We start from the raw sequence: 12,413 nt of genomic DNA, 5'->3' as shown, positions 1-12,413 counted from the left end.
AATCGCATAAAAGTTGGAACCTTTATTTTCCATTCTGGTAGGTCCATAAATCTGACGCACAAGCGACATCAACAAACAACAGAGATGGACCACAAACCCTCTTCTCTCACYGTTGTTGAGCTATGTTTACTTATTCAACAAATAATTTAACAGCAGAAAGCTATTTTGAGKTAAAAATGMTGCTTATTGTTCTATTTATATTTTTCGATTAAAATGCRATTAGTAAATTACAGACCCTGCAATTAAAMATTTTAATCGATTACATCACTACTTTAAACATTTCTTCATTGGTCTTGTGTGTCTAAATKRCATTGTTCCTGAAATTCTCTTGACAAGCAATACTTCTGCAGTCTAAATAAATTCTAGTCAATTTATTTATAAAGTGCCGATTTATAAAGCACTTTACAAGACAAACAGATCTATTTTGTACCAAATAAATCCAGTGTAATGCAATCATACATTACACTGGATTTATAATTAATTACAGACATTCCAGCTCCTATTTAGACTAATAGATGCAGCTCTTGGACATTTTTTTCCATTTTAACGAGGAGCTGCATTGTCTGACTCTGAGGTGAATTTGCAGTTACATTCACTGCTGGGAACACAAGCTTTCTGAAATGTTTTCTATTCATGAATAATCGTTCTCCCTGCAGAATGGTGGACTTTAGTCGCTCTGACACCTTACAAGCAGAACCAGATTGATTGGCAGCTTCAATTGCTTCTCCAAGGTCATTGCTAATGTATAAGTTGGCATTGTGTTAAGACTTGTGCTATTATAAAGGTGGTCACAATGCTGACTATCAATCAACCAAAGGATTGTGATTAGCAGCTGGTGACTTCTATTTTCCCTTAAGTACCATGGAAGCACTAAGGGTGCACTTAGTTTTTTTCATGACTATACATCTAAGATCATCTGTGCCTCACCAGGGAGACAAAAGTACAGCAATATGCAGTCAGAAAATAACTGATGATATCTTATAAGCTTATATACTCATTTCTGTTAATATCAATGTCAGCTGTGCCCGTCTTTCACACCCCTCGTTGTTATATAACTTTGCACATTTGTGCTACAGACCGGCACTAAGCTGTTCCCTTACTATCGGCTGAACACATGAACACTGAGTGACTTTAACATTTAGACGTTGCTGTTTCCATCATCAACCTACCTCAAGACAGATTTAATATCCTCAGCTTTATCATAGTTCAAGATGGTGAACGTCTAGTCACACTTTTGCCCCGGTTTGGAGCCCGGAGAGCCGTAATGTTGGCTGAGGTGAATAAAATTATAGAACTAGTGTGTGAGGTGCAATAAGAGTTGGTGTGAGATATTGAAAAGAGAAAATTACATTGGGTGTTGTTTTCTTATGAGACCCATGGGTCTCATAAGAAGTCTCACATGCTGGCTTGTATGTGGGTTTTAGAAATTTCAAAAGAAATAAACAGACTCAACTATAACTACACAGAGGCATGCTTTTATGAGGTAAAGACGAGCAAAGACCTGGAAATGTTTCTTCAATATTCACCTGTTTTCATTTTTGAGATGTATAACAATAGAGGAAATATCACCTTCACTACGTAGMAATCATATTAAAAACGTGGTTCAAGATTTTGAAGAAAAAAATATTTTGCTACTCAACATCYATCTAGTTTCCCTTTGAACCTAATGAAGTATTTTTGATTTGAATTCAACTCAAAACGATACTTGAGTAAGCATTTGTAGAACCCCTTCAACCGTTACCTGAAAGGTGTACGTGGTACCAAAAGCACCATATACAATCCAACAATCCATATTGAGGGAATTTATCAGGATTGTATTCCTGATAAATACTCAAGATTAAACTAATTACAGTCTAGTTTCTTTGTATTTCTTTGACACTAGAGAAATCTGAAATGAATAAAATGTCTTACCTGGGGAAGGTGAAGTTGCAACCCCTCTCTTGGTATGGGTTGCCTGGACGGTGTCTGGTCTAGCTGCATGTTGAAGAGAGCAGAGAGGGCGGCCTGTGCTGCCCGGGCTTTAGCCAGCTTTTTGTTGCGCCCTGAGCCTTCAAACGTCTGTGAGTCCACCGTTACTGACATCACGAAATTCTTGGCGTGACTCTCACCACTCTCTGAGACAAAGTCATATTTGAGGCCTGGCCTGAGCTCATTGAGGATCATGACCGGGTTTTTGCCAGTGGAGGGTGAGCTGAATGCAGAAGGAGAGGGCAAYGGAGCCTGGACAAGGTTGCTGCCAGGTGGTGTGGGTAACGGATACTCCCCTAGTGAGTTTGTACCGTTGGAGCCTAGATAGAAGGATTCTTCAGGAGCAGCTGGTGTCTCAAAGCCATTGAAGAGCATGTCAGGGAAGTCTGCTTGATCTGATGTAAAGTCTGTATTCACTGTCAGTGTACGGCCCATGGCCAGGTGAGCCTCAGAYGCATTGGGAAACTGAACAAAGGAACGCAGCGCTTTCTCAGCTGCATTCAGTTTAGCTTTCTTCTTGGTTGGACCCATGCCCTCAAACATTTGCCCATTGACCTCCACAGTCATGACAAACACTGGTGCATGGACTGGCCCAGTCTGAGACAGCAGTTTGTACTGGAGACCTGGTTTGATCTCATTCAGCTGCATCAGAGCATTCTTGGGCAGCACCGGTCCAGGTGTTTTCTTGCGCTTCTTGGCTCGGAACTTGGAATGCGCGTGGCCATTGTTGCCCTCCTCTAAGGGGCGCTTTCGACTGCCATGGCCGCTTCCATTGGGGAGCTGATCACCGACTCCCATCCCGTCTTTGCAGGACACGTTGTCCAGGTTTCGGTTTTCCTTAACGTCTGTGCTGCTTGAACCTGCGGTGCCCAGAAAGAGTAACTTACAACGCCTTCGTTGCAGGATCTTGTAAATGCAAAATTTATAGATTCCTTTATCACTCTTTGGAACTGAACCAATGATTTGTGTTCCTTTATAACAACAAGATATAGTTAGGATTGAATTTCTAAACCTATTTCACAAGGAAGACAAATACAAAAACATCTGTTTGAATGACAGTAAATGCTCTAGCGAGTACCTCTGCAAACATTTTACTTGCCATCTTTATGTTTAAAATTAAACTAACTAATCTTTATGTTCAAAATKACTAAAATTAGGATAAAATAAACATATTTTATAGACATTGAAGACACTTGACATTGCACAGTGACAGGGCCTTGAGAATACCATGCAAACAAACAAGACACACACAAAAACCAGACCAAAAGGGTTTCTTTCACCCAGTTTATCTTAAATTGCTAACATTTCTGAAGAAAAACCAAAACCAATTATAAACTGAACTGAGGGGAACACATATCACTGATTCTAGTTAGCAAAGTGGATGGAATGTTGGGAAAAATTTTCATTTATAACATCCTTCAGCAAAGGCTTGATAGGTTACTCCTTGCGGTACTCAAGAGAAAGAGAGGCCGCAGTGTGCATGAGTGGGATTGTAGGTTGGGTTGAGGGAGTGCAGGGAAAGTAGTGCAGGGGGAGGAAGCTGAGGACCAGGCAAACAGGAGAGTACATCAAAGAGGCAGAAGGAGAAGACTCCACCTACTGCAGGATCCTAAAGGCTCGACTGGTGACACGGTGGAGGTTAAAATGCAGTTTACACCATTTACATGATTTTATTTTTTGAAAACATAGACTCCCGTATTTAAAATGAGGAAAGTCTGAAGAAACAAAACAAACAAACAAAAAAAGTTTTCTAATGAAGTGCCATTCATAAGACCCTGCGCCTCTGAGATCCCCCCCCTTGGAGCTGTCAGAGAGCAGAGTGTTGACAAAATGTCTTGACATGCCATTACCAACTGCACACTGCCACTGACATGTCCTGAGTCAGGAAAAAAAACAACAAAAAATTGATTCTAAGATCACAAACTGCAACTCATTCAGTTTATGACCTGGAAACATGCACTTTTTATGTAGTCATGCGTTTACAGCATTGGTATTGGTGCATTGCAAATGAACTTGAAGACAAATGTGCAAAGTGAAGATTTTTTTGCCACCAAAACAGTTTGAAAGCTAAACCGGAACTAGATCTTGCATAACACTAATTCTTTCTGGAAAACACTTTAGCATTTTTTTTTATTTTATTTTTTTTATTGTATTTCCATCAGGGGAAGATTTACAAGGTCCTGGTCATTTCACCTTTCATTTTGCACCACCTAAGCATCATTTCATAGTCACCAGAGAGTCTTGTACCTATTTAAACATGAGGTAAGACAAAATAAATTACTATAATCTGCAAATATTCTAATGGTAGGAAATGTGGTTATTTGATTCAATAAATCAGTGGTAATTTCAAGTTTTGTTGGTTTGTCTGAGTTAACTTTCTGCACAAAAGTCGGTAGCTAACAGTATATCTTTTAATTCTACAGAAAATATATTTGTGTTTGCGGTGATGATAAATCAAATGAATTAGTCATATCTGATTCAGACAGGTATCAAACTAACACATGACTCAGACGTGTTGGTAGAACAGGTATTTGGAAAGGCAGCAGGACAAATACCAAAATTAGTTGTCTGTACAAATATGTTGAAACCAAACAGTTCCCTGTTATAGTGTCTATAGGACCAGTTAAGAACCAGTGCTGGTTTAGCTCTGGAATGGCTTTGGTGGAAAAACCCCATGAGAACAAAAAAATACCCAGACAATATGGCACCGATCAGAATGGTGCTGCAACCTGGACTCTTGAAATACAGAGTATTTAATCATTTATTACTGTGTTAAATTTGAGCTTCAGCTAACTATGGTACATCTCTTTAAAATATGTATCTCTGAGGTGTTGATAGTCAGTAAAACCAATAAACATACATTAAGAAACCTCTTGCATGCTGCACAAATACAGTGAAGAAATGACACACAGAACAACCTGGAGCTTCTATTTCTGTTATTATCATTATACACAAAGTTATTCAGTTACATACCTCTTACCCACAAATAAAACATTTCATAATTTTGTTTATTGTAACAATGAGAATCTTAATACCCAGTAGTGGTGAAAAATCACAAACTGGATCTGACACAAAGGGGAAAAAAAAAAAACGCATAAAGCAAGAGCCATGCATTAAATTATGGAACAGGCATGCAGTTGTTGTCACTGTCATGCTGCAATTTGTGTAATCAGCATTTGTAGACAATATTAATTATAATGGAGAGAAAATATTTAAAAGATCCCTTCCAAATTAACAGTGTGAAACAGTCATGACTTCATTTTAGGTGTAATTTTCTTGTTGGGGTTTTGTTTTGGTTCATTTCATTAGATAAAAGAGCTTCAAGAGCTCTCCGGGTTGTCACATGAAAGCTAAAACTTTTTCTTTTCTTCCCCTGGTGTCCCCTTGGTATTAAAGAAACAGGATTGTGTGAGCGAGGGCTGCGTTTTATCTTCAGATACATCTTTTATGTATATCTGGCAGTAAAAATGTAAGAACCAGGCTTCAGAGCCTTTGAAAGGCAACAAAGACAATTTTGTAGCTGCTTATTTCACAACATAACATACCATTCTACAAAGTGAAGACAGAAAGTATGACACTACAATCAGACTTTCATTTTTGTCACGAGTTAGGGTATTGTTGCGACTGCAGCTCACTTTAAACGTGCTTGTTGTGGGCATTGCAAACAAAAATGTGTAAARTTCAATAAAAGACAGAGGAGTATCTGAGGTGTCAAAGATTTGGAGATTAGTTCATCTCTGAGAGTTGGTTAAAGTTAATGTGGCATATTTAGGTGTGGATGGGTCCATTTGAGTGTATTTTTTAAGACAGGGCATAAAATAAACTGTCATTTTGAAAAAAGTACATCCATCTTTCAATTCATGACCTTAAAGTATTTGGAATTTTTTTCTGACCAGGTTCTAAAACTAGTTAAATCTAATCCTATAGGTCGTGTGTGAAAAATTGATTATTGMAATTCCCATCAGACTGAAGTTAAAAAGTGGYAGGGCTTTGGAACAGGTCAGTTATTTTTTCAGTGATGTAACTATTTTTTTATTCCCATATATAAGGATCAACTTACYATCTTGGAACAATATCTGAATGCACAATGAGGTTCTCAGATGTTTGAAACWCTCCTCAGYTWCAAACATCTTAGGGAAATTAATCTTTCACAGTGCAGACAAAGCTTTTGCACAGTGTTGCACATTAAACATTTTGTTGGACATTTATTGGAARATCAGTAGCTTTATAAATTCTACAATGTTAAATACATAACATGRTGCATTTAACTGAGGTTGAAGCAGTTTTTAGCTGTGGTAGCATATTTTATTATGCCATTGGAACTTGATGCAGGTATACAATAATGTGAAAGGGTAATTATTGTCAGGTGTGGTGGAGGGCTGATTGTTTGGTCTTGTTTTCCAGCCTCAAACTGGGGCACCATGTTGATTTAGTGGATCTATAATAATAATAATAATAATAATAGAGAAATTGCTGATGTTAAGAATTATTCAATAAAATAAAACAAATGTAGTTGTGAAGAATCACACAGCATTCAAGTACTTCAAGTTTCCATGGTGATGGTTATTGTACACTTGAGGATAGATTTAAACACTTTTAGAACCTGGCAAAAAAATAGATTATATCATGTAAAACCTCAGCTTTAAACATACTTTATTGTTACAACAACTATATTCTCACTCAGCTCTAAATAATCAAGTATTTTCCAACACACGTTATTTTCATTTTCCAAAATATATTTTAAAACTTTATTCTTCAATTATTTTGGTCATTAGACATATGCTTACAAATGTATTTTTTAAAAGGTCGTATGCAGACAACAAAAGATCACACTGATTACACAACACATAAAAAGAGAAGGATAAACAAGCAGGCAGACAGAAAGGAAGGAAGGAAAGTAAAGGTAAAAAAAAGATGGATGAACAAATGAGAAAAATCTAGATGGACTCACTCATGTTTTCTTCCTCATCCACATCCATGGCGTCAGGTTTGTTTTGACCCGTGAGCAGCCTCGCCCCCGCTGCACCTGAGGATCGGAGGACAGGAAGGCAGACCGTGTAAGCACAGACGGAGCGACACACAACCACATAAACATATTCAGAGAGCTTGAGTGGCTACAGCGATGATGAATTTCCTCGCTTGACATAGCAGCACACACACACACACACACACACACACACACAAAGAAACATGCACACATTGCACTGTGTAAGGAGCTCCTGATGTAAGCATATAAATATTCAGAGACGGAGAGATATCAAGGTGAGAGAGGGGCCCAGGGCTGACAGGCCTTAATAGCAGGAGCAGTCTATTGTGACTTTAATATCCCTGCGATTAGACCTCATTTCCCACTGCCTGCAGAGAGATATGCAGCTCCTGACATGGCCAAGTCACTCCACTGCTGCACACATGTGACTTAGCCCAAGGTGGAGGGAGAGATTAGAGATCCATTAAGCAACACTTTCAAACCAACATCGAATCAAATGATTTCCTGTAATTGGAAATATTCGCTCCAACTGACAATGACCAGCAAACCTTTGGACTGTATCACTTTTTTTAAACTCCAAAAAAATAATAATTGGCAGGGATTTGTCAAAAGTTGGTTCTACATGTACAACTGGGTGCCTTCTCAAGAGTCTACATTTAAAAAAAAAGTTTCAAATGCCATTCCATTTAGACAACACTTTGGTAGACAACAACTTGAGCAGATATGACATGTTAGGACAACATAAAATCGGAATCAGGACAACAAAGAAGTAAATGTTGCAATCAACATAGACGAAAAGGTGCTCAATGCTTCTTTTACTTCCTTCGTGCATCCACTCATCCAAATTTTTGTCTGTTCATCCATTTGCTTCTTTCCTCATCTCTTTTCCACTGTTCATTTGATTATTCACTCTTTCCATCCTTTGTCTGTTCATCTGTACCTTAGTTCTTTCCTTCATCCATCATTCCTTCATCAATTTATCCAGTGTACTCACAGACACACTGATTCACTTATAAATCTTCAAGTTAATGCCATTTTGGTTACGTCTACTAAGAATACACATTTCAAAAACCAAAATCAGTTGCATAAGTGACACCACTGGCTCATGTTGCCAAAAATAACTGCTCCACTTGGATTGTATTCACTCCAAAAGTATCACAAAAACATCAGAGAACAAAAAAAAAAGTTGGTAAAACCAGGGAACATGAGCACAATCTCAGGTATATCAGAAAAAGAAAGTAAAAGTTGCAAAGAGAGAATAAAGTGAACATCATAAAGAGAGCGAGGGAAGGCAGACAAAAGATGGCAMAAGTGATATGGAACAGATTGTGGTGAATCCATTCTCTCTCTTATTCGCCTTCCATCATTGCTCCCATTCCTCAGCCAGACACTTTCTTAAACTAAAGTAAATGGGCTAATTAATCTGAGCTAATGGTGGGTGACAGCAAATATGCTAGCACAATTATCACCCTATTAACGATTCATATTCCAACCCATAATTGAAAATGAAAAGGTGGGGTGAAGGGAGGAAGGGTGGGAGATGGGAGTCATTTTTCTCTGGCAGCAGCAGCCAGGTGCGCCGCGCTTCGGCGCGCTCATTCAGCGACCCAGAACCAAACCTACGCTCACCTTCCACCGCACACGATGCGGCGCAATTTTCTATTTCCAGCCTTTTAATTATTGGTGCTGGTATATAACGAGTAAACAAATTAGAGCTCTTATATGAACACAAAACTAAATGTAAAACATGACTGATTTTAGCATGCACTTTTATTCTCATTACTCCTACTGCCCAGTGTGGGCTGTGTGGTCTAATCAGCAGMCAATGCAAATGTGTCTGTCAGTTTTGATTTTCACATTAGACCGTCTTGGTTATAAAAGTCTAAAACTGATTCTGAAATCAGCCGCAATCAGAGGCTTAAGTCTCACAAAGAGCTGTGTAGGACGGGCGCCTTGAAATTTCAATTGGGGATTAAATGACTACAAACTCCTGAAGGGTAAAGAGATTTGGGAAAGGAGAATTTAAGATGGAAAAAATGTATGATTCTTTTTTTAAAGGCAATATGTCTGAATGTATATTTGTTTGATAGCTGGATATGAACACACATTAAATACGTATTACAAAATGTTACACACACTTCAAAAACGTCAATGTAACACAAGCTCTCTAGGGTCGTATTAGRAATTCAGTTCCTTCATGAGTTCTTCTTCTGYTTTATTATTTATTAAATAAATGTGGATTTTATGTGCAGCAACATTCAATGTTAGTAATAAGAACTGTAGTAAATCCTTTTCACTTCAAGTTGAAAGGAACGTTYCCGGCACCGGCATTCTCTCTAGACGGGTGTACCTGAGCCTTGAAAAGTTRAGCTTTGTTTCATAAACTTGCAGGAATGTCCAAACAACAGTGCATGAACTGGTTAWCAAAGAACCAAGGATGTCTTTAGAAATATAATGCAGATAAATCCGGAAAATCAAATTGAATGATTTTTWAATAATTTATTTGCAATACATTGTGTGAAACATCTCCAGCGTTGGTCAGTCCAAATGAAAAAACTAGACCTGCACATGGCTGGAATTGGCTAAAGGACCATTAGTAAACAGTCTAGTGAGAAGGCAACTATTGTGTCAGAAAATTGAAGACAGTCAAAATGACTGTAKATTTCCCTCRGATTGAAACTTCATGCAACATCTGACCTAGTGGATAATCAATAATCATGATAAAGGTGAGGAATAAGCCCAAAGCTCAAAGGTAGGACCTGGTCTATGACCTAAAGAGAGCTCAGAGTGCAGATAAACATTTCTGCTGCACTGTCTGCAAACCTGGTCAAGAAATACAGGAAATGTTTGACTCCCGTACTTATAGAAAAAAATCTCAATTCAAATAATTATTTCATTCAATAAAATGCAAATTGTTTTTATTTTAATTTGCAATATTCCCCCACATTTGAGGTTTACCTATGACAGACCTCTCCATTCTTTGTAAGTGGGAAGATTAGACAAATTGGTGGTGTATCAAACACTGTGCAACTGCCCAGCATAGGAGCCCTAAATATTTCATGTTACCCTGATATTTATATCATTGTGTGGTATTAAACCAGTGGTGAAAAATGTCAGTCCTTAAGGCCCAATANGATTGAAACTTCATGCAACATCTGACCTAGTGGATAATCAATAATCATGATAAAGGTGAGGAATAAGCCCAAAGCTCAAAGGTAGGACCTGGTCTATGACCTAAAGAGAGCTCAGAGTGCAGATAAACATTTCTGCTGCACTGTCTGCAAACCTGGTCAAGAAGTACAGGAAATGTTTGACTCCCGTACTTATAGAAAAAAAAGCTCAATTCAAATAATTATTTCATTCAATAAAATGCAAATTGTTTTTATTTTAATTTGCAATATTCCCCCACATTTGAGGTTTACCTATGACAGACCTCTCCATTCTTTGTAAGTGGGAAGATTAGACAAATTGGTGGTGTATCAAACACTGTGCAACTGCCCAGCATAGGAGCCCTAAATATTTCATGTTACCCTGATATTTATATCATTGTGTGGTATTAAACCAGTGGTGAAAAATGTCAGTCCTTAAGGCCCAATAWTCTGCATCCATCCATCTATTATTTATACACACTCATCCTTGCAGGTGCCGATCTCCAGCAGGACACCAACCCTTAAAGACTGRAGTTGGCTAAAACAATGTCAGGGGAAGCCCTACACACCCAGTGTTTCCAATAGCAGGCTACTGTGGGGCAATATAGCGTAACGTGAGATTAGCTTGATTATTGGAGAGATGTACGAGTTGTAGTTGAATCAATTTTGTATCAGTTGTTACCAAAAAAAAAACAACAAAAAAACTCAGTGGCATGAGGCTTATCTGGTGATCAAATCTCAATCATACCAMTTTTATGTTGCACATTTATAAATTTTTCTACGCAACAAACTTAATTCCTGGTTTATTTGACAAGAAGTCAAGAGAAATGTCTTAGAAATGCAAGGAGGAGTTTAAAAAGACATGTTTACTTATGGTTTTTATCATTGTGCATGAAGCTAACAAAGCTAATCCAGACATTTGGATACATGTGGATTTCTAAAAGAAATGGTAAACCGAGAMAGGATCCCGGACACATGTTGAAACTGACCATTTCTGGACCTAAATGACAGAAGCGGAGGACTTTAAGTGAGTCGAAAGAATCAAAGCAAAGACCTGCCGACTGTCTCCCTCTGCATGAATAAGCGATATAACGTCATCAAGCTGTTGTGGTTCCAGGTAATTCTGAGTGGACGCCAAGGGAGGCAGGGAGGGAGAAAGATGAGAAAGAAGATGAAAAGCCTCAAATTCAATCTGGCATGGTGAGAGGGGCTGAGGGGGAAATAAGGCGTTTTTGATTTGTCTCTCATCCCTCGCCTTGTGCTGCGACGGAGCGATAGAGCATAGTTGCTGCGGAGGGAGTGCCAGCAGTGGACGGCTGGGGGGAGGGTGMAGGTGGGCTGGGTGGATGTAAAGGTAAAGGTGAGAGAGGGACGGAGGACAAGAGAGAGAGAAAATGCAATCCTATTCCAAGAAAAAGAGAATCATTATCTCCTTTAGAAGGGAGGGAGATGGAAAGGTTTGCCCTTGGCAGGCCAAGCAGTTGGTACTGTAGCAAACAACCTCTCTACGAAGGCAAGTACTGGGAGGTTTCTGAGAGAATTACATTGGAACGTTTTCAAACTAAAAAGGTGTAATAGAGAATAACTGTACTAATATAAATCAGAAATTAATGTAAAACAGGTACTTTCTGAGTCAACTCCAAGAAAATCAACTCAAAGACAATTAAAATGAAGAAAAAGAAAATGTCCTGAAGATCACTGTATTTGGTACAATAATCCACTGAGTAAAGAGGATCAGGATGARTCAGTCGAGGATACGGTTTCCGAATAAAAATCTGAAAACTGTGGTAGGAATTTGTATTGAACATCTTTGGGTTGATACTCAGTGAAACTACAGCAGAACTTCTTTAGGGTCAGAATCAGGTTTCTAGGGATTGAAGGGTTTGCACATTTACTGCAAAGTACCTACTTCAGAATGTCAATCAGTCAGAATGGATGCACAGTTTTGTCACAGATTCTCAATTTGATTTAGGTCTAGACTTTGACTGGGATATTCTAGCAAATTAATTAGATCTAACCCGTTTCAGGCTAAAAAGGTAAAAACATCAAAAATGGTGAACTACTTTGGGTCTACAATGCAAGTCCCAATAAAGCATAATAAGAAATATGATTGCATGTGTAGCACTATTTAAAGTGTAAAAAGACTAGATGGAAGAAATCAGAAGACTAGAATTCGTCTACTGGAGCCGTTGTCAGTAATCAATAAAACCAATACAAAAGAACTGCTTTCAATACCATGTATTTTTAAAGAGAAAATTAAAGTGAACAGCACAAGACAAACATACATAGAACCCCAAATTAAATATACA

General features: G+C 38.3%; 1 protein-coding gene across 4 annotated transcripts in view; it reads right to left on the bottom strand.

Moving 5' to 3' along the window:
- The window catches only part of adarb1b (adenosine deaminase RNA specific B1b), a 138,363-nt gene that overhangs the window by 16,083 nt on the left and 109,867 nt on the right, over positions 1-12,413 (bottom strand). For all 4 annotated transcript variants that reach the window (XM_008402286.2, XM_008402279.2, XM_008402271.2 and 1 more), the window contains 2 exons: positions 6,920-6,994; positions 1,912-2,828 (listed from right to left, as the gene is read on the bottom strand). In XM_008402286.2, the coding sequence (XP_008400508.1) occupies positions 1,912-2,828; positions 6,920-6,947 (945 nt within the window). In that variant the 5' untranslated portion in view covers positions 6,948-6,994. The remainder of the gene's footprint in view (positions 1-1,911; positions 2,829-6,919; positions 6,995-12,413) is intronic.

This window comes from Poecilia reticulata, linkage group LG2 (genome assembly GCF_000633615.1).
Source record: "Poecilia reticulata strain Guanapo linkage group LG2, Guppy_female_1.0+MT, whole genome shotgun sequence".
NCBI classification, from domain to species: domain Eukaryota; kingdom Metazoa; phylum Chordata; class Actinopteri; order Cyprinodontiformes; family Poeciliidae; genus Poecilia; species Poecilia reticulata.
Note: the sequence above shows the minus strand (reverse complement) of the source record. Positions and strands in the feature narration are given on the sequence as shown.